This window comes from Uloborus diversus, chromosome 3 (genome assembly GCF_026930045.1).
Source record: "Uloborus diversus isolate 005 chromosome 3, Udiv.v.3.1, whole genome shotgun sequence".
NCBI lineage: Eukaryota > Metazoa > Arthropoda > Arachnida > Araneae > Uloboridae > Uloborus > Uloborus diversus.
The window spans coordinates 168,942,753-168,966,434 of NC_072733.1; the positions used below are offsets into that span (position 1 = coordinate 168,942,753).

Here is a 23,682-nt window from a genome sequence, read left to right on the forward strand (position 1 = left end):
TAACATTACCAGATTTAATGATTCCTTCAATTTAATAATACATTTCGCTGGTTTGGACTTAAATGTTTATTCACCTCGACTTAACGATATCCTTGATTGAACAATAACTTTTTCCAGTCTCTGGACAATCGTTAAATTGAGGTTATACTGTACTGTCAAAAATATCAACTTCCTTTTTTTTACAGTCATTTTTAAGCAGTCTTGAATTATCTTTTGTCAAACTTTGGGAGAAAGTATGTCAAGCAACCTAAAGTTTTTTTTTTTTTAAGTTATAGGACAAACTATGGGAACATAGGAAATACAGGACACTTATGATTATTATTATTAATATTTATTTATTTTTTTTTTTTGAAAATGTGGGATATATAGGAAAATTTTTACCCCTGACCGGGCATCTTATTATTTCTACACACAAGTGGTGTATCCAAGAGGGTTGGTAGAGAGCTCTTGGTCCTAGATGATCCCTTTATTTTCAAGAAGAGGGCAGCATTTTAACTCTCGTTGGGAAAAGAAATATTTTAAAACATTTTTTAAATAAGATAATGGGATATAGAATAAGAAAGCTACAACTTCAAACTTTTTTAGAATTACAACTTCGAAAGTTTTCTAAAGGACTTCCCCTCACCAACATCAGTAAAGATTGTCCTAAACTAAAGCTTCAATTTCAAAAAATTTGGAGAGAAGTTCTTGAGGGGCTTTCTCCCCCTAAACATCATTGTAGGACGGCTAAAATTACTTTTTTTGTATCTCCAATTAAAAAACATTTCCGGGGGAAGGCCTTCAAATCTCTCTGCCCTCTAATATTACCAAGCTCATGTAAAACAGTTTTTAGAACTACGTTAAAACCCCTATTCTGAGTGAATATAAAATTTACAATTACTAGGTTCATATTGCTAATACTTTGATATTGCAAAGACGCCCTCCTAAACTAGATGGTTATAACAATCTACTTATTTTTACCTTTAGAAAAAATAAAATGCTGCCAAATTCATATCCCCCCTACCCACACACACCCAGTTTTTTTTACCTCTTGATCCTGCCTGGAATAGGGCCCCAAATAGTTTTACTTTTTGTACTTGTTTTAATATTCTAATCATATTAAAATCTTTGTAATGCTTTAAATATTATTTTAAAATTTCTTTTAAAGTGGTTTTATACATTTTAATAAATGCATAGATTATGTTTATTGAAAATATTTTTCTAGTAATTTTAAGCAACAAATTCAAAACTAATGCTAATTTGAAAAAAAAAAAAATTGTTATAACAGAATTTAAAAAGGCACCTTGTCTTTCGTTAAAGATCATTCATCATTAATGTTCCACAATGAATTTTTAATCTTATTGATTTTACTGTACTTCCATGAAATGATGCAGGAGAGGGTCCCCATCTCTATGGCTCAAGGGGGCCCAGGCCCCATAGATACACCACTGATATGGTGAGCTTTAGTCCTTTTCTATGGTCAAAAAAGAAATAATTGAGTTTTAGGGAAACGGGAGGTATCCCCAAATCAGAACTTGGATACACACCTGGTTTCAGGCATATCCAGGAGGGGGCATGTGTGAATTTCCCTTGAAGTTTTTTTTTTTATAATTAAAGTGTTAAAACCGCATTTTAGGGTAACGTTGATGATATCAGGAGAAGAGTTTGGTCCCTGACAATGGGTTCTGCATTTTTTTTTTTTTTTGAATTAAAGTTTTAAAATTTTAATTTTTAGTTATATCAGGGAAGAGTACTTTCCATTGGATTTTTTTTTAAATTGAAGACCTAAAAATGTACAATCATTTGTTTGGTAACATCAGGAAAAGAGAGTGTTCGGGTGGCTCACCTAGAAAATGTTTTGATATAGATGCTCTGAAAATGCAATTTTAAGCTATCTTTAATAATGTTAGGAGAAAAGGCTGTATATTCTGGAGCTCTCCCTCCTAAAACCACATTTTTTAGGCTTTTTTCAGCGATGTTTGACGAGGCAATGAAAGGGGTTCCCTTCCAGAAATTGTTTGAAAATTATGTATCATAATAATGCTATTTTACCAATGTAGGAATTTTTTGAATAGCCTAAAAAGGCAATTACTGGCTTTTTTGGTCTTGTCAAAGGGGATCAAAAACCCCTTTTGGATCTGCGCTTGAGCACCACACTTGAAATTTCTGCCCAGAAGCTACACTTTTAAAAACAGAATTTAAATTGAACAAAAATTAGCAGGGCATGAGATAAAAGGAAACGTTTTGAAGATTGTTTAAATGTTGAGCAAAGAAATATTTTTTTTTTTTTTGCTAAGACAGTATTGTTTTTAGAGGATTGAAAACTACTATTTCAGAGATACACATGTAGAAAGGACACTTTCAACGAAACCTCGTTTGTATTTTTTTCTTTGATATGCTCTCAGGAGGGGACTTAAACTTCTGAACTTCAATCACCTGTCATTAAGGAAAGAAAGTAAGCAGAATTTTTGGAGCAGGATCCTTTTGTATTTTACACTTTTTTTCCAGACGTAAAGTGGTGTCATTTGAAAACCTTTTATTTCTATCTATTGTTCTATTAGTAAAAATATAAGAAAAGCAATCATGGTAACGTGTACTACTGAAAAAATTATCTTTGAAAGCAACATGGTATAAACACCAATATGTAATAATACAATAGTAAAGAGACTTTTAAAATAATTTATTACTTTTTTGGAAAATAAAAAAAGCTAACCATTTTTTAACTCCTCATTAAACACACATGTTTTAATATTTCTTTCCAATCTCATTGTAATGGGTTTTTGTTTTGGAGTGAAAAAAAGAAATAAAATTATATTTTTATAGGAGAAAAACTATTTGTGTTTGGAAGTATAAACAATAGAGAAAAGAAAAAGCATTTTGTAAAGCACTTGAGTTGGCATATTAAAATTAATACACTTAAAAACTTCAAGAGACGAGAACAAAATTTATGGATTCCCATAGAAAACATCATTTTCTTCATCATATTTCACTAATTCATTTTCAATTTGCAACTGCCGCATCATTATGTTGAAATCTTGCTTAGGTTCAGGCATTTTGCTATGTAAGTCTCTTAAAGCTTCTTGACAGGCAATTCTCCAGCGTTGAGTCAACTGATCCAGGACATCAGGCTTACACTGGAAATTTTAAACAATAACCTTAAAAATCAAGGAACATTTTCTGCTAAGTTCAGTATTATATTATCTGATACATTAACAACCACTTTAAATAAGGTCATCATTGGTCGGAATTTTTAACCCTGTCCCGATATTATACAGCTAATTTTTTGGTCCTGAATAATAACATTTGTCCCAAAAAATAGTAGTGTTACCGACTAGTGATGCTGATGCTGTAACTGAGCGAGTATTTAAAATTATAAAACATTGGACTACAAGTGGACCCTTAGTATGTTAATCAGCAAAACATATTTTGCTGAAAATTGGACGGGCTTTTGTACGATCAAAATTAAAGAAAATGAAGTTTGAAGAAATATAAGGCTAATTCGTCAAAATAGTTTAGAAAGGTTATTAAGGTATTAAAATCTGATTTTGTTTAAAAATGAAAACTGTTTTGATTTATTCTATTTATATTTTAAAACATTATTTATCATTGTTTGAAAATTAAAATATAGATTTTATTATGTATATATTATTTGTAATGTATCAATATATAGATAGATAGGTAGATAAACACTGAAATACTGTTACAACCAACTTCAAGAGACTGAAAATTTTATTTGTTGTAATGGAATTTGAGCATTAAATTGAAACTGAAAATTTGTTTTGCTGAAAGGGGTGCTTGGTAGTATTGGTATTTGTTGTAACTGGATTCCCCTATACTGACCTACATACCATTTCAATCACAATAACAATAATTATACAATATAATTTATTTGTAAAATAATTTTAAAAATTATGCATATAGCATCCCGAATTTTGTTCTTTAGAATTTGGTCACTTTACAGAGGTATGAAATTATTAGATTAATTGAAATTTGCAATAAAATCTTGTCATGTTAAAGAAATACTTTGCTTAAAAAATATTGGCACCAGGGCAAGAAAAATCTTTAAAATTTTACATGCCCTGCCGTTTATGTTTGTCAAAAAACTACATGCCCGAATATAAATTTTACATGCTCGGTTGTTTCATAGTATAATAACCAAAAATTTGAATTTGTCGTATAGCATTAATCACACAAAAAATTCAACAGCTTTATATCTGAAACAAGAATTATTTCAATATAAAACAGAAATACTAGAATAAATAGAACATAATAAGTCGTCATCAAATACACCAATACTCAATTTAAAAATTTATATCATTACATGCCTAGCCGGGAATGTAAGGGTAAAAGATTCACGCCCAATCTGAATTTTTACATGCCCCGGGCATGTCGGGCAATATAATTTTCGAGCCCTGATTGGCACATTTAATGTGCATCCCTTTGCTTTTCTATTCTGATAGGTCTTTGCATACATTTTTGCAAGTTTTAGCTTTTGATTTGCATTTCATCCTCATGGTGCTAAATTTGGATGTCTGTTGGTCTGTTGGAGTCTTTCCAACAGACCAGTCTTGTTTGTGATCTTACATATCTTGAATTGTTTATCTAAATGGCTCAAGGATTCTCCATTGGGCTCATAACTAGACTGTTTCTAGGCCATGGAAGTGTTTTATTTTTTTTTCATTCAAAATTTTCAATAAAAGTCAAAGAACTTTCATGTGATTTTTTAATAAAAGTACATGTAATGTTCACTTGTTAAAGAGAAAATTCAATTCAAGATTTCTTTTGTGTAAAATTGTTACACTTAATAATTTCCTTGTTATATCAACATTATTTCATATTTAGTCAAAGGAAAGTACAGTATAACCCTGATTATTTAAAATTCTTTTCCCCAGAACCATATTTAACTAACGATAGTTTCCTTGAATTTTAGTCGGTAAATGTTGGAACAGTCAATAATTCTAGTTTTTAAAATCCTGCCAATTTTATTTATTTATTTACAATGTATTTATGTTAACAGTCAAAGAACAAAGTTAACCATTAATATGACAATATAGACTCTAGTTTACTGTTTTATATGTGAATCTTCAGTGGGCAGAGTTTAAGGAAAACCTAGCGAATACGGTTGAGGATTATGTTTCCTTTATGAGAAAGGGTGTCAACACTAAAATTTGGCCAATGTGGTTCTCCAGGGAAACTAAAGACGCTCTAAATTACAAGCAAGCTGCTTTTCATAGGTTTAGAGAAACAGGTCACAGTGCAGATAGGCTCCAATATTGTAAGGCAAGGCGTAAATTTAAGTATTTGGTACGGATTCAGAAAAGATAGTTGGAGCAAAAACTGCCAGATAACATAAACAGGAATCCCAAAAGGTTTTTTGCATACGCTAATTCGGGGAAAGTTCGAAATTGTCATATTGGGCCACTGGTTGATGAGAACGGAATTTTAATTCAGGACAATAGTGATATTGCTAATGTTCCTAATAACTTTTTTTCGAGTGTTTTTAACGATAACTGTATCTCAACAGTTGACACCAACAAGACACAAGCTATAGTACAGCTTGAGGACTTTGTATTTTCCAGGGATGACGTTTTACTTCATTTGAAAAACATTAAAGAGACTAAGTCTCCAGGACCAGATAATATTTATCCAAAAATTTTAGTTGAATGTGCGGAGGAATTAGCAGATGTAATCGCAAATATTTTCAATGCTTCTTATAACTCGGGGTCAGTGCCAGAGGACTGGAAGCTGGCTAACATTACACCGCTCTTCAAGTAAGGGTCTAAAGGGAGTGCGGGAAATTATAGACCTGTGAGTCTAACTTCGGTGGTTTGCAAAATTTTTGAAACATTGATAAAAATTAAGATAGTAAATTTTCTACACACTAATAATCTATTGACTAGTTTTCAGTACAGTTTCAGGAAAGGTAAATCTTGTGCAACTAATTTATTATATTTCTATGACAAAATTACCATGGCTTTGGACAATAAGAAGCCTGTAGATGTTGTTTACATTGATTTTCAAAAAGCTTTCGATAAGGTACCGCATGTTGCTCTACTTAGCAAATTAGCTGATATAGGAATAGGAGGGAAAACTTTCATTTGGGTAAAAAACTTTCTGACCGGAAGGAAACAAAGGGTAGTTGTAAGGGAAAATTATTCTAATTGGAGTGAGGTCTTAAGCAGGGTTCCTCAAGGATCAGTGTTAGGGCCTGTTTTGTTCATTGTCTTCATGAACGATATTCACAAAAATATTTCTGGGAACATGAATTGTTTTGCTGATGATGTCAAAGTTATGGGGACTGTAGAAAATGAAGAACAAGCAAATCAGCTGCAAGAGGATCTAGATCATATTACGGAGTAGGTTGATAAATGGGGTAGGGCTGTTAATGTTGGGAAATGTCAAGTGCTACATTTAGGGCATGGAAATAAGTGTACAAGTTATTATTTGCAAGGTTCAGTCATTAGTCAGGCAGACAAAGTTACTGATCTGGGGGTCTTAATAGGTCAGGATTTAAAGTTTAGCCAACAGTGCAGCATTGCTAGCAACAAAGCCAATAAGATGCTTGGGTTTATCAAAAGATCTATTTCAAACAAATCGAAAGAAGTTCTTCTGCCCTTATATAGAAGTTTAGTAAGACCCCATTTGGAGTATGCTGTTCAGTTTTGGTCTCCTTATCTTAAGAAAGACATTAATGTATTGGAAAGGGTTTGAAGGCAGGCTACAAGGGTAATAAGTGGACTCTCCCACTTAGATTATGATTCCAGGCTTAGAAGGCTAAAAATGTAGTCTTGAGCAAAGAAGAGATCGAGGGGACATGTGTCAGCTGTTTAAATTTGTTTTTATGAAAGATGTTACAGGGATGAAGTTTAGCACTGAAAACAGGACAAGGGGTCATTGTTTTAAGCTATTTAAATCTCAGGCTAACATGGATATTAGGAAAAATTATTATTTTAGCACGGTAGAGGAACCTTAGAACAGCTTACCGGAAGAGGTGGTAATGAGCAAGGGAGTAGACAGTTTTAAGAGGGCCATTGATCTTTACTGGGGATTGTAAATTGACTAGGACCAGTCTAGCTGGGTCCAGAGCCTGTTGCTGGTCGTCACTTTTGTATTTGTATTTGTATATGGCTTGTTAAACTTGCATTGCATTTTCTGAATTTTATGACTCTTATTAATCTTTTTTTTTTTGTTTAAAATAATAATAGCATAATTTAAAACATCACACTTAGTAGCTATTTTGAAAATGTTCACACATGTTTAAGCCAATAGGAGCCTATGTGGAATTTTTTGTGAGGGTTCCAAGTCTAATATTATGACAAATTTATAAATTTAAGTTTAAAATAAAAGCTTTTTTCACAAAAATTGGTGGTTTTAAATTTATTTTGGAAGGAGCCAGAGTTCCCCCTTCAAATTCAAGTTTCTCTAACTCCCTCTTTTATTCAATCTCAATCACTTATAATCGGTTTAGTAAAAGTTCTACTGAAAAAACATATAAGTATTGCCTAACCTTTGAATAGTGATTCTCAATTGATTTCAGTTTTCTTAACTTTGCTTCATTGTTCACTATTTGCTGTTTTAAAGTTTTATATATGATCAGCATACTTTCAGTATTTTTGCACTCTTCAATTTCAAATACAGCCACATTTTTTCTTTCATCTATAACTGAAACAACTTCTACAGTTGCAGGGGACACAGCTAAACTTCTCTCCTTGAGTGGAGTAGAATTAGAATGAGGGGCAGCTCCTGTAGATGCAATGGGACTCGAAGCCTTCTGAATCGTTTTTCTTAACCCCAAATTCATCTGAAACACATTGAAAAGTGTAGTATTAAGAAAGCTATTGCAAACAAAATACAAAAATCAAATTTTCATAAAATTAGAAAATAAACTTTTCAACAGAAATATTACTTAATATTGTCATATGTTTGAAAATAAAACAAACAACATCAGCAAATAATCATGCAACAATAGTTTGAGCTCTTAGCATCCATCCAATTCACTTATTTGAGAAGGGTTGTGATATGCATTTTTGCAGTCTTCACTTTTCATTTAGTAGTTTTTCTTTTCTCAGTGATGAAGATTCTATGTTAATAATTTATTTTATTAATGCTAAAACATTCTTTAAGTTGGATTAAAAAAAAGCTGGACAAAATGAAATGAGGGTGTCATAGTTGATGTCTTCAATTCTCGTTAAACTCCTAGGATATATTAGTGTTACTATCATAAGAAAAAGTCAAATTTCTTTCTTCTTAAATGCAACTTGTTTTATTTTTGAGTAGAGATCAAAGTTTGAGGTTGGAATAAACAGAAAAATCTCCAGGGGTGTCCATTCCCCCCCCCCCTCAAAAAAAATCCTCAACCATCTTTTTATTTTTTAGCTAGCTTTTTCATTTTTTAAAAAATATTTTTTATTTATTTATTTATTTTCAATTATTATTATTATTATTTTACTAGCTTAGTACCCGGTGTTGCCCGGGTGCTTTTCAATGCAACTTATCATTTAGATTATTAAATCACTAAATTCTATCTAAATGAGTGTAAAAAATTCTATTTACACCACTCTCTAAGCTCAAACGCTCAAAAGAAGTTAAATAGCACAGAAAACCAAGCATTTGTGGTAAAAGTTGCATCAACTAAAAGCGAAAAAGCATGAGGCTTGTTGTCTGGGCTCTGTCGTGTCAACTGGCACGTTGTCTGCAGTTAAATTTTAGATGGGCGATGCATAAATTGTCTTAATGCAATGACAAATAATTCTCTTTTGTACATCTTGTGAAACAACCTTTTGTAAGATGCTTCGAATAAGAAAAGCGTTGTGTTTCCTTTGAAGGGTTTGCTTACCCCAAGACATCAAAAAATGCAATAGTACTCCACACATACATTTTATTCAGAAAATTTCAGTCTCCCTAGAAAAAGTCGTGAGCTTTCTAAAAAGTAAAAGTCAATGGTTTTTATCATGCACAAATACATGCCAATAAGTCTTTAGGGACTCAGGATATTTTCAAATTAATTCAAAATCATCCTCAATGGTCCAAAGGCTAAACAGATAGTTCACCGTGTTTTTGTATCAAGGTATCAAGTGTTAGGTAGACTCATCTTGTAATTTTGTAAGTGTTTGTATGCTAACACATTCTGCAGAAAAAGTTTGCTTGATATAAATACTTTTACAAACTTACTAAATTGCAATGGAAAGTATTTCTATGGCAATTTAGTGGCATGCCATGGAGTAAAACTGGATAAGTGTAATTTGCATAAAAAGAGGCAAGTCAACTGCCTTTAATTTTCTTATATTTATGTCAAAGGTAGGTAAAAAAGGACAGTTGGACAGTAATATCACTGTCTTGCAACAATTTGGAAATTGTCTAGATTTAAATTCGATTTCAGATTGTTAAAACCTACTAATGTTATTCATGATATCTCACACTGTTGCAGGTTGTTAACACACTCTTTTGAGTTTGTTGCTCTAGCGTACTTCTTTGAAAATATTGAAATTTTAATTTCTAGAGGCACAATTGTCATAAGGGGAGGGAATGAGTCCACTGAATATTAGTTGCCCATAGATATTTACAGTTATTATTTTAAAAAATGTAAAGCATTAAAAATTGAAGTAGATGGACTCATTTATAGAATGAACTACTTAAAAATCGTCAGTTGAACTGCGTTATAAAGAAAGGAGTAGGCGTGTACATTTTGGTTGCTATCTGCGTTAACTTAAAAAAAAAATTACTGGCCATGAAATTGAAAAAAAAGAAAACATCTTGTTTGTACTTATATATACAACTGTATAATAGATTTTTTTTTTAAATATTTAACAAAAGCTTACTGCACATTTTGTTCCCTTTATTCACAGCTTAAAAGCGAAGGAAATGTATTTCCACGGGTTGAACCGTAGTCAAAAAATTAAAAAGTTAAATGATTCAAAATTTTTTAATATATAAATTAACTCAAAACTTGCTCCTAAGCAATGTTCTTAATCCCCCACACAGCAGCAAGAAGAAATACTTTTCAGTGTACCCAAACTTCAGCAAGTAATATAAGGTTGTCCATATAGATCTTAAATACATTAAATACCTTAACGACTGCTCTTATGACTTGTTGATCATGATAGAGAACGCAACTCTCACTGGTTTTGAGAAAGCTCTATTGGAATTAGTGTTTACAGATACATAACGTTTCAACTTTTACCTTCTCTATTAAGAGAGTTGCTTCTATTACATTGCTGATTATTCTTTTCTTACATTGTTCAATGATGATTAAAATGCTTAGTGGTAGCTATAAACTACCTATATTTTTTTATTGTTTACAATGTGTATTATTGCTCGAGCGTGAAGAAAATATAAAATTTAAAGCGATTAAAAAATGTGTTATAGCAATTTTATTCAGTTTCATATACAGTTGAAATACAAATCAATATTTCTTTGTATTTTTTCAAACTTAAAACTCCAACCCTCCCAAGAACTATGTAATTTCCGCTGTGCTAAACTTTCGTGTGGTTTTGCATATCAAAAGCCTTTTATTTTACCTCATATTGGCAATTCTAGTACGGTATTTTAAATACATGTAAGGAAAGTCATGACCATCCCCTTTCTCCTTGAAAAATCAATTCCAGCTGTGCTATGATTATTTGCAATTTATTTGCTTTGTTGGTATTTTTTCCCCTGTTCTTTGATAACCTGGAACCACTTCTGCTAAACTTAATTGAATTGGATTAGGTAAAGACCCGACGTAAATCATAGAAAAGTATAAAGAACATATGCACATTGCATATTGGTTTGCATAAGGATCATACAACACTAATTTTTTGTTACAAGAATGAACCAGATGTCTTTTTAATGATAGTTAAGTATCCTCATTTTCATTCTAAAACTTTTGAAGGTTGCACATAGATAATAAACACATTATTAATATCTTGCTTACATCTGGTATTTTCTGTGCTGTTAATTTGGAAAATACTGATCAAAAATATTACGCAACTCTTATTTTTACAGACTTTTAATTGAAATATTATTATTTAAAAGAAGAATGCAAGTTAAGCTAACCAAAGTGCCCTGAATGCATCCCTGTGGCCTCGGAGGAAGCAATTTAAGACAACGCCGAATAGCATCATGACGTTTTCATTCAGCTTTCTTGCCATCCATGCTCTAGGCTTGTCGGTAATCGACATTACCATAAATGGTTCAAGAGATTTTTTGTGTTGATTGTATTTAAAATATTTCTTGCTGGTTAAAAGTTGCTAACCATTTTCATTTGCTTGGAAGCAAGGTTCACAAATTTAACGATTGCAGTTAATCTTTGAAGAAACTTCATTTGGGGCAGTTGTTTACAGACTTTTCATTCTGACCAAATTCATAACCATTCCATAATTCCTTTGTGTAGAAAAGAGCAACTTTTTGATTTAAAATGTAAATTTAGACCTCTTTGTATCTTTTTAAAATTCCAAAAAACCCCTCTATATGAATTCCTGAACATCAATTTACTCCTGCACCAATTTTGAAGGAAATACGACACAAACTGGATTTGTAAAAGGAACATACACACACATACACCCACAAACCTACATCCATTTATATATATATATATAGAGAGAGAGATTAGAAAAGTTCTGTGCTACGCCAATGACATACACACACACGCGTACTATATTAAATAAATAAATGAAATAAAATATAAACAGAATAAAATAAAATAAATAATTTAAATTTAAAATAAATCAATAAATAAACTTAAATAAAATTAGAAAATTTAAAACTCCTCCCCAAAAATTTTGATGGTGCACTTGCATCATAATCCCCTCCAGTGGGCACCTCTGGAAATTTCTTTACAATGAATACCAATACAACGAAACATCCATTTCAACAAAAACAGTTTTCAGTCCCAATTAAATTTCTATTAGGGTGCTTGAATTCCGATCCACAACGAAATTCCGATTAGAACAAGCAACATTTGTGGTCCCTTGAAGTTTGTTGCAATGGGATTTCACTGACCCAGGTAGAAACGGTGACGACAGGTAGAAATTTTAAAAAATAAGTCACAGGTCCAGTAACTACAAAATTTCACAGGTCAATATACTTTTAGTGTTCCATTTTTGAGTGACATTAGGCTCGACACAATTTTAAAAATTTTGTTGTTAATATTAAACCTTTCCTAGATATAAATTCCTTAGAATTTATAGAATATTATTATTTGTGAGTTAATTTGCTCAGATTTTAGAAATTTCAAAAATTTCTGGGCAAGTCACCGTTTTTTCTCATAAGTGTTGCCTTTATAACACATTCTGTAATTTCTTTTCTAAAAATAAATAATCCAACAAATCTTGGAACTGATGTGATATATCCCACCCTTGGCGACTTTTTCCTGTTGGCGCCAAGAAAGCGTCGCCAAGAAAACGATGTATGACGACATATGTCATACATCGTTCTTAGCGATGCTTTTTTAGCGCCAACAGGAAAAAATCAGATAAAAAAACATGATCAAAGCACTTCAGAACACAATATATATAAAAACAACATAAAACCACAACAAAAAACATCACAAATATATGCTTCAAAAATGTACAGGGCCGGGGTTTTTTGTAAACATATTAAAATACAATGAAATAAATTATTGTATTAATTACAAGTCGAAATTAATGCATTAATTTTTTTTTTTCATCATTTCTCCGGGATACGAGCCCTCGGTCTCATTACGAAAGTACTATGAGACCTCTGGCTCGCCAGGACCTCTCCGCTCGGTCCGTTATCCCTCCGACTGTTAATATACATTACAGTCGGAGTATGGTCACAGTTATGTATATTTTCATGGAGACACCCAAGGGTGGCTCCTTCCGTTCAGTGTACAATGATGACACAGTTTTAAGTGTGAAATATGCACCATTATTGTGCAGATTTATTAATAAAATTCAGCATTTTTAAGAGTACAACCGAAAGAACTTTCAATTGTTAACATAAAATTCAGTACCTAAAGGAGGCACGTTAATAGAATGTCTAAATAATTCGTGGCATCGATAAGAATTAACTTTTAGAACAAAATAACCGTACTATTTCTGTAAAATTAATTTACATACAGTAAAAATAAAGTTAAAAACTACAAGAACCCCTCAAGGATTTGTAAAAACAAAGAATTTTGGAAGTGAGAGGTTTTTTTTTGAATTCTAAAATAAAGAACTTAACTTTTTATATGGTATAAATATTCACACTCAGTCTAAAACAATACATCATATGACAATGGCACGTTACAGATACACACCACGTTGGAGTTAACTTTTAATTAACCTTCAAGTTTGAAGAAACTGGCATTTTCTAATGTTTTTACTTCAAAACACAACTACTGAATTTAAACAAACACAAAATAAGCATTCCTGTAAGGTATATTGCACGAAACAACACCACGTATCTCTCCTGCGTGAAACCCAAACAACCCAAGGAAACAAGTTTGAATAGATCTGTAAGATTGCCTTCGGGTTGCTAAACACAGGTTAGTTTGGCCAGGGATGCCATGCATAAAAAATTATCGCCTCATTGGCGAGAAAAATATTTTAATTTTGTGCAAAAAAAATCGAATGTCGCCAAATGGAGGGGTATATCACATCTGTACCCAAATTTTAATCAAACTATATTAAATATTCAGTACTGAGTCAAAATGGTATAAATATTTATTTATTTAAGAAACTTTAAGTATTTGTACAACTGTTTTTCTCATTGTGGTGCTTTTGTTTCCTAAATAAACGGAAAAGTTTGTGATAAAAACATATTAAATTAAACAATAAATGTTTTCATAGCAATTACCGTGAATAGCTAAAAAATTTCAATATTGAAATTAAATATTACAGAGTAAAAAAAAAAGTTAATTAATACAAATGCTGAATTTTAGCAATAGTAACACTCATGAGATTGACTCATGAAATAATTTTTTTGTAGAGTTTTGGCTGGTAATTCCTATAAAATATGTAGTTATTTGAATACCATATCTTAAGATAGTTTTTTCTAAACAACGGATGCAAATTTCATTTTTGCAAACATTAGCTTTGTGTCAGTGTACTCTTCAATTTTTAATAAATGGGAATTTATATGCTATATGACCAAAAGCATTGAAACACTTTAAAAAAATTCACATTCTTACGGATTTCTCGAGAAATAAAAGACCAATTGCTCAGCAATTTTTTCACACAAAAGTTATACTCTAGCTGTCATTTTGCAATAAAAATTAATTCTACTATTCATTTAGGAGACCAGCAACAAATTGAGGAAACAAAAAAAGGTTTTTGATCTTTTTTCATTATAAATATCTGGGAATAAGCTATACATTTCAGAAATAAGTTAAAAAACTATTAAAAATTCATTTTTATATTTTCTTGAAAGTATCTCTCATACCCATGGAGATATAAGCATTTCTTTCAAAAATGCGAATTTTTTTCGGCTCATGTCACGCAGAGTTTTTCGTCAAACGTTACTAAACTTTCAGAATATTTGACAGCATATTAGAGAAACATAATAATAAAATTTGAAGTTAAATTACTGAAAATTTAATGAAATATGAACGTTTAAAGCAATTAATTTTTCACAAGGCAGGCGCGAAAGATAGCAATTTATAACTTTCATAATCCAAAGCTCAGATATAACCTACAACTAAAAATTCCACCTCAATATCTTTAAAATTAAAAAAATTATTGTGATCTAATGAGCCTAATTTCTATAATTCTTGGATAGGAGACGAATGGTAAGGTGTCGTTCGCAAACTGGAAACACTTTCCTGTTATTGTTGCAGAGTGATTCATGATAAGAACGGATTATTTGCCAACAAGCCCTCATGATTCGTCCTCTAACCAAGGATCATTAAAATTCGGCTCATTAGATCGATGATAACTTTTTACATTTTAAAGATATCTAGGTGGAATTTTTTACGAGTTGTAGGATATATCTTGGCTTCCAAGTATGAAAATTATAAATTGCTATCTTTCGTGCATGGGCATTGAAAAATTAATCGCTTTAAACTCCTATGTTTCACTAAATTTTCAATATTTTAACTTCAAATTTCATTATTAAGTTTCTCTAATATGCTGTCAAATATTCTGAAAGTTTAGTAACATTTGACGTAAAACTCTGCGTGATATGAGCCGAAAACGTTTAAAAAAAACTGCATTTTTGAAAGAAATGCTTATATGTCTGCGGGTATAAGAGATACTTTCACAAAAATATAAAAATAAATTCTAGATAGGGTTTTAACTTATTCCTGAAATTTATAGCTTATTCCCAGCTATTTACAATGAAAAATGATCAAAAACCTTTTTTTTTTTGTTTTTTCAACTTGTTGCTCATCCCTAAAAGGAATTGTAGACTTAACTTTTGTTGGAAAATGGCAGTTAGAGTTTAGAGTATACCTTTTATGTGGAAAAAATTAGAGCAATTGGTCTTTTATTTCTCGAGAAATCCATAAAAATGTGAATTTTTGAAACAGTCCCAATACTTTTGGTGATATAGTGTAGGTGCGTGGGAAAAAATATATCTTTGATAAAGGTATGAGGTTAAGGTAATACAATAACTATGGATGTACTCATTTTTTGGATATCTTTTATTATGAGAGTTACTCCCTTCTAATGAATGTTACCTGTAAAAAGTAACACTCGTGAGATTTAAAGATGAATTCTTAGCTGGAATAAATTCTATCAGTGTTTTTGAAAATTTAACTAGATCTCTAGTTTCCTTAACAAAGAATACATTACTGCCTAATTGTATATTTCTATACTTAAAAAATATTAGAAATTAAATGGCTAACACTCATGAGAGATGTTTAAAATACTCTTCACATTGCATTGTACATTTCAATGTACAACGTCAATTGTACATTTCAATGTACAACGTCATGGTTGTCATTATGGGGGGAGGAAGCACCCACCCCCTAGAAATTAGAACTTCCTTACTTTTAGTACTTTTTTCTTTGCAAAAATGTAAAAACATTTCTTCTCCAGCCATTAATGAATAAGTTATAAAAAATGTCATATTTTAATCATTCTCAATATGTACTAAAATCTTTTTCCATAGGGAAAAAATCCTGCTAAACCATGGGGAAAATATCTGAGCCCCCCCCCCCCCCCTTAGTTTTGCATATGGGCGCCCATCTACAACATATAAGGAATAAATGTGTCCATTTTTTTTTGACTTCCACATTCTAAGAAGAAACAAATATGGCTTTCCTAACACTGATGTTAACTGTGCAGTGGCGCCGACTCCACGGGGCCTGAGGGGGCCCGAGCCCCCTCAAAAAAATTTTTGAGGGGGCAGAGTCCCCCCAATAATTTAAGAAAATTATTAGCTATTTAATGCTTTCTAAACTCAAATTTGTCTTAGTATTTTTTATTTTAGTTATTTGGAGATAGTTACCTTGTAAAATGCATTCCGTAATGACTTAAAACAATTATTACAGTAAAAAGCAGGTTAACTGAAAAGGAGAAGCGATTGAACAATTTGGCATTTTTCTAAACCACCAAGATATTTTGGATGAATTGAATATTTGACAAGTCGTCTACGACTTCAAATTCAGTAATCTAGTCAGGCAGTTGACATTTGCATTTTTCTAAAGACAGCTCAGCACCTTACTAAAAACACCATTCTATTGGTGTTGAGAGCAATTTTAAAAATATCTGTAAAATAGAGAACTACATACACAATGTTAGATTAAAATTTCGAAACATTATTACCGACTATTACTTTATTCCCGTATTACTATAGTACTGCATTAGTTTTTTTTTCAAATACTTAAATATTTTTAGGTAATAAGACTCTATAAAAACCGGCTATTTACATACTATATTAACTTTATTAACTAATATTAAACAGATTAACTTTGGGACATTATTTTTATTTAATGAATTCTGAGCCTTATTCAAAGCAAGTTTAAATTAGCTCTTTCACTTATTAATCAAAGTACGACAGCAATATTTTATGATAAATTTTTTAATGATAATTTAAGATTTATTTAAATATAATTTCAATCTTTTTATAGATATATATTCACTGTTCTGTTTTAGTCTAAAAACAAAATTATTATACAATAAATTAAATTAACTTTTTACGAAAATACCGTAGAAGTGTTTTTTTTTTCTTCAAAGCCAAAACGTGTGTCGAGTTAGTGAGAGTCAAGTTTTCGGGACTCCAATGTTGATAATGCTCTAAAATGCTTAAAAAACTGTAAAATTTACTTTTTCCATCTCCAATTTAGAAAATTTCCCAGGGTTAGACCCGTGGTATACCCCCCACCCTACCAATTTTTGGTGGGTAGGCGCCACTGGGGGTGCCCTTCCATGCAAGTCAAGTGCCCTACTTTATATCAATGCCTAGCCAGGACACTGCACGACGACTTCCCCCAAAATAGAATTTTAAAAATGTCCCTCACTGAAGACAAGTGACATGATCTAACTGAACCAGAAAATTTGCGTAACAATTCTTAGATTGACTTTGAAAATGCTTTGCCACATATTGTTTGTTTGTATAAATCAGAAAATATGTAAATTGGCATTTTCAAAGTTCAAAAATCTAAACTTTTATTTATTTATTTTGGAAAAGGGCGGGGGGGGGGGGGGGGGGGGGGGGGGGGGTCCGTGGGATTACATAGCCCCCGGATCACCGGTGATGTTTAGCCCCCCCAATAATTTTTGCAAGTCGGCGCCCCTGTAACTGTGATAAAGAAATATTTCGCGTATTAAAAAATTGCACTGAAGGACAGAGACTTAAAATGTTCGATTCAAGCAGTTCAGTAAAATCAATTTCAGCTATGTTTAACTAACAAACATTAGTTCTTCCTTTGATGCACAAAAAATAAAAAAGCTGCTTGAAAGTATACAAGAGAGACAAAGTTTATGCGAACTTTCTAGTTAGGACAAGGAAATCTCCATTTCTAGCTAACTAAAGTAATAGAAAAGGCTTATTAATTCACATCCATGGAAAAAGGCATTGAATGCAAAACAATGCTTCACTACATGCTAATGCAATGCCCAAAAAAAAAAAAAATTATCAACATTAAATTGAACGGAAAAAATCAGGACACCAAACAGTCAATTGTTTTGCAAATCACCCTCTTACGTCGTAGTTTCAAGTAATGAAAAACCAAAAGAAAAAAGTCAAACATATGTGGCAATGAAAAGCAAAGGAATGTAAGTAACAAAATTAAAAATTTAGAGATAACCAGTATAAATAGTAAGTGAACCTCCTCTCTGTCTTGGGACAAGAGATGTCACAAGTAGCTTTGGTAGGTGCTGCTATGATTTCGAAAAAACTTTCAATGAAAGTCTACCTAGGAGGTTATCTTTAAATGCGTTTTACTCAAAACTTGAAAACGTCCACTTACATCCCTTTGCTTCTCATTGCCTCATATGTCAAACACAATGAATTAACCTGAAAAATAATTAATAATAAAAATTTTACAATTAAAGCATTTTACAAAAGCTTGAATTGCTCAAAACTGAAGGAGGATGACTTACATCACTCTAACTCTAGCCATGCAAAATTTTAAGAGCAAAGAACAATAACAGTTGATACAGCTTAAAAAAAGTAGCAGATAAATTAGGAGGTCAAAAATATCTAAATAAAAAATATAATTCTTGTCTTTAAGAGTAAAATGGAAAAACAACCTAAATAGATCACAATTTCTCAAAAATGGAGCATTTCCATGACAATTTGAACTTCATTTACAGTACTAATTCGTTTTACTCTTATTTTAGCAAACTAAAATTTAATATTTTTTCATTTAATACTACTTCTTTTCAAATCAATCTGTCAGCAGTGGAAAGTAGTTCTAAAAGAAAAGTATATGTGATAAAATATTATTCAAGCAAATTTTCATTTGATTTAAAACTGCTGGCTGCATGCTTTATTTTTGAAAACTCGAAATTTTTTAAATAAAAATTACAAATAAAATTATTGCTCAAAAATTCCTTTTTTTCATTTCTTACCGCAATAATTTGCCATTTCATAAACTAATATACATTTCGATCTTAAAAAAAAGATAAAGTTGTGTATACGCAATTTTGGGAGCCTGAGTATATAAATCATAAAATACACAGAACGAAAAAAAAAGGTAGGTTATCCCTCTAAAAATATAATTACAATATATCCCAATGAAGTTATGAGCCCCCCCCCCCCCCGTGTACAGCGAAACAAAATAACAACCAGAGACGATCAAACTGACAAAGGGGTCCACCTTGGTTATCGGCGACGTTGATCTCTGACTTCTAAATCTGAAGTTGCAACTAAAAGCGGGGGAAAAAAATAGATACTACTTAAATCATTAAAATTTTAACTGAGAATTACTTCAACAGGCAAATAAAAGCCAGCAAATTTAGCTTCAGCGTATTAAAAAAAAAATCTATTTGTTTGGTTTGAGTTTAAACTATATTACATTAGGTGCAAAGAGAAAAACCCTTGAGAGATTTAGGCTGTAGGTCCTTCCTTCAAATAACAACCGAAGTGAAAATGTAGTGAAGCGAAGTGAAAGTGTTGTGAATGTGAAGTTTGAAAGTGTCGAAAGGTATGTTTAATAACATTATAGTGACTTTCTTTTTTTTTTCTTTCTACAATCATTGTATGTTATCCTCATTAAAATTAAAGAAAATATCTCAAGCACCTTGAGATATTATGTAAAATATTCACAATGCCATACGCACACATACACACACACATATATATACCGTAGTTATCAAAATAATGGAAACACTCTGTGACAAGTGTGCTGGGAATCGCTAATCTGACCTAAATGTTCTGTTTATAAAGGTGCCTTCTGATTCTAATCACTCACACTGGTGAATCCAGATGGTGATGGTCATTTTTGCTGATATTGTTCGCGTTTTAGACATTACAATCCTCTTCAATACTGTCGGTTTCTTTCACTAAGCTTCTCTTTGAGTCCACAATTTTGCTTTGCCGAGCTTGTCATACCGAGCTGCGTGTATGCTGTCATTTTCGATTTCGATTCCGAGTCATAACTGACTACAACTGTGTCGAGGACTGCATACTAAGAACCTTGCCTCCATTATTTTTTTTATACCGATAGATGGCAGCACCATCACCGGATCGGACAGATAATGAGAATTTAGAACTAGACCAGGAGGTAATAGCTACCTGGTGCTAGCACCCCCAGAGGTATCGTTTCACTTGGAGACATTGAGACCACGAGCATATTTAACGTCGCCCAGTCCCCTTTAATGACGACGGTGGATCTTCGACCATCGAGGTTCGAACTGAGGACCCTCCGGTCCCGAATCCGACACTCTACCGATTGGGCTACCACGGCCCGTATGCTGTCATGACCATGACTTTAGATGCTGTACCCCAGGCTGTACCTCTAGAAACACCAAAAAGTTGAGATGTTTCAGTTACACTTGCTTCAGCTAGACGCGCTCCAACAATTTGGCCTCTTTTAAAATTTGAGAGGTCCGATATTTCACGCACTTGAAAAAAATCCAAGACGCCCAGACTTTCAGTTAATCCACCATATACTACCAGAATATGTACATTCCTATATATATATATATATATATATATATATATATATATATATATATATATATATATATATATATATATATATATATATATATATATATATATATATATATATATATATATATATATATAATGTGGGGGGACGCATAGGGGGTCGCAGGTTGTTTAGTTTGTGAAAAAAGGAGTTACGAAGTAAAAAAAGGTTGGGAACCACTGGCTTATACAAATCGGAATGGAAAAATTGAACTCCGGGAACAAATGGATGCATCACTTTTGGGTGCTAAAAATGTTAAATACTGGGCTCCAAGACAGCAGATTTGTACGCGATTGAGGAAATGAGAAGAGATCAGACATGATTTTAAAAAACTAAAAATTAATTTGAATTTTGACATTTGGAATTCAAATTATGTTTTTCGCAATCACGAGTGTGTGTATGTGTATATATATAGGCGTGTGTGTTTGTGTCTGTGTGGAGGCATGAGTGTGTGGGTATGTGTGTGTGTATATAGGCGTGTGTGTTTGTGTCTGTGTGCAGGCATGAGTGTGTGTGTATAGGTGTGTATGTAAGTGCGCGTGTGTGTATAGGAGTGTATGTAAGCGCGCGAGTGTGTAAGTGTGCATGTATGCGTGTGTGTGTGTGTATGTATGTGTGTGTAGGTGTCTGTGTGCAGGCAAGAGTGTGTGATGGGTATGTGTGTGTGTGTAGGTGCGTATGTATGCGTGTGTGTGTAGGATATGTACGCAACCTGGAGACTTTGCTCGCTAGAGGTTGCCAACTTTTTTTTTCAATTACAATTTCGCACTTCTGAATTAGTTCGAAGTCTGTTTACTTCTGAGAGATTTACGCTTCTCTATTTTTAACCCCCCATACACAAAGGAATGGGGTTATAAGTTTAACGTGTCTGTGTATCTGTCTGTGGCAGTCTAGCTAAACGGATGGACCGATTTTAAAAACTTTTCTTTGTTCGAAAGGAGAGTTGATCGAGAGTGTTCTAAGCTAGGTTGTGTCTTTGGATACATGAATTAACTAAGGTATTAATTGAAAATCTCTAAAAAGATTTTCGCGGTTTTTGCAGTGAAAACATATTTAAAAATTAAAACATTTAGTTCCAAAATAAAGCGTAATATTTTCTGCGTCTGATAGAATGAGTTTAGAACTTCCATGTTACATAGAATTCGAATAATAACGTTTTTTAAAAGCAGATTTTAAGTATGGTTAGGCCTTTATTCACGCGGGTAACCGAATTCATTGTTGACCGATAAGGAAATTAAACGCAATGATTGAACATTTTTATCTGCTGCCAGTTTCTTTTTGTCAACAAATAAAATACTTGTAATTCATTTAAATAGTACAAGGCTTTTGAAAGGAATTTCAATTTTCCCTCTTGATTCTACGTTAGCGACCAAGTCGGTTTTTTTTTTTAAATTTTTGATTTTAGTTTTTGTCTTAACTTTCCTTTAAAATAATGTTTCAAAATGTTGTTCAAGTACTATAAACGAATTTGGTACAGAATTGGTATACCCCCCCCCCCCCATTTGGCGACATCCGATTTTTTACACAAAATTGAAATATTTTTCTCGCCAATGAGGCAATAGCATTTTAAGCATGGCATCCCTGGCTAAACTAACCTGTGTTTGACAACCCGAAGGCAATCTTAGATCTGTTCAAACTTGTTTACTTGTTAGCGGTCCACGTTATAAAGATTCCTGTTTTCTCGTGCAAGATACCTTATATGAAAGCTTATTTTATGTTGGTTTAGATTCAGTAATTGTGTTTTGATGAATAAATATTAGAAAATGCCAGTTTCTTTAAACTTTACCGTTAATTAAGCGTACAATTCAACTTAGGGTGTGTCTCAGTAAGTCGCATTGTTTCATATGTTGTGTTTCAGACTGAGTGTGAGGATTTATACAACAAAAACGTAAGGTTTTATTTTAGAATTTAAAAAAAAAAAAAAAAAAAAAAACTTTCACTTCCAAAATTCTTTGTTTTTACAAAATCTTGAGGAATTCTTGTATTTTTTAACTTTATATTTACTGCATGTAAATTTATTTTACAAAAAAAAAGTACAGTTATTTTATTCTAAAAGTTAATTCTTATCGATGCCAAGAACTATTCAAGCATATTCTGTAAACGTGCGTCCTTTACCTACTGAATTTCGGAAAATAAGTTGACTCTACGACTTTATGAAAATATGAAGGTGTTATTTTATGTAAACTATAGTATAGATATTTTTAGTAGGTATTTTGAAAGCATTTTTGAATAGCAAATTAATGTATGGTATTGTTTATGTTTGGGATGATTTTGTCGAGACATATTTACTTTTCATACATCAAAATTTGTATAACTAAGTGTTTTTTTTTTTTTTTGTTTTTTTTTTTTTTTTTTTTTGGCTGAAATAGTTATATTTTGGAGATGTTTTCTGCTTTAAACATCGCATATTGAATCGCTTTACTCTTTTTTAGTATAGTATGAGAATTATTTTTGTTCGACGAAACGCATGTTGGAAAATAACTTTTATTTCTATTGGTACATATTTCTTTGGTGAGCTGTGATAGTAATTTGTTAATTTAAGCATTTTAAATACCTACTAGTAATTTTCTTTGTGTACAAAAACTTTCTAGTTTCTGGTATTTTTGAAGCAAATATTCGCGATGTTTTTTGCTGTGGTTTTATGTTGTTTTTATATATATTGTTTTCTGAAGTGTATGATCATGTTTTTTTATGTGAATTTTTCCTGTTGGCGCTAAAAAAGCATCGCTAAGAACGATATGTATGACATATGTCGTCATACATCGTTTTCTTGGCGACGCTTTCTTATCACCAACAGGAAAAAGTCGCCAAGGGTGGGGTATATGCAGTGAGCTCTATAAAATGGAGAAAACCTACAATAGTGGAAACTTGAGCTCGCTTGGCGGGAGAACGGGGTAGAGCGGAAGACTAGATTTGTAAGATTATCGCTGTTTCGCTAGCGTTACGATTTTTGCTGATGCACTGGAAGGCGGGTTAACGAGGATGCGATCGCTGATCTCATTGGATGCAACCAGTTATGTAATAGCTGCGCTTTTTGGGAAGACTGGCAGTTTTGCTTTTCTCTTGAAAGGAAATAATTGATGCAAATGAAACTTAAATGAAGTATTATTGCGTTGTGTACCGTATCCTGTTGTAAAACCATAAAGGGTGGACTTGACACTTATATTTTACGTGAAATATAT

At 32.1% G+C, this 23,682-nt stretch overlaps 1 protein-coding gene across 4 annotated transcripts; it reads right to left on the minus strand.

The window, feature by feature from the left end:
* Positions 1–2,653: 2,653 nt before the first annotated feature.
* Positions 2,654–19,360, minus strand: LOC129219237 (uncharacterized). Of its 4 annotated transcripts, none has more exons than XM_054853560.1 (3): positions 19,166–19,360; positions 7,487–7,780; positions 2,654–3,113 (listed from the first exon to the last, which is right to left on the minus strand). In XM_054853560.1, the coding sequence occupies exons 2-3, from the start codon at positions 7,778–7,780 to the stop codon at positions 2,925–2,927; spliced, it is 483 nt and encodes a 160-aa protein (XP_054709535.1). In that variant the 5' UTR covers positions 19,166–19,360; the 3' UTR covers positions 2,654–2,924. The 4 variants fall into 4 exon arrangements, with proteins under 4 accessions (XP_054709535.1, XP_054709536.1, XP_054709537.1 ...); XM_054853561.1 differs by having other exon boundaries at positions 19,276–19,344; XM_054853562.1 differs by lacking the exon at positions 19,166–19,360 and adding an exon at positions 18,918–19,043 and having other exon boundaries at positions 7,582–7,780.
* Between the last annotated feature and the right edge of the window lie 4,322 nt (positions 19,361–23,682).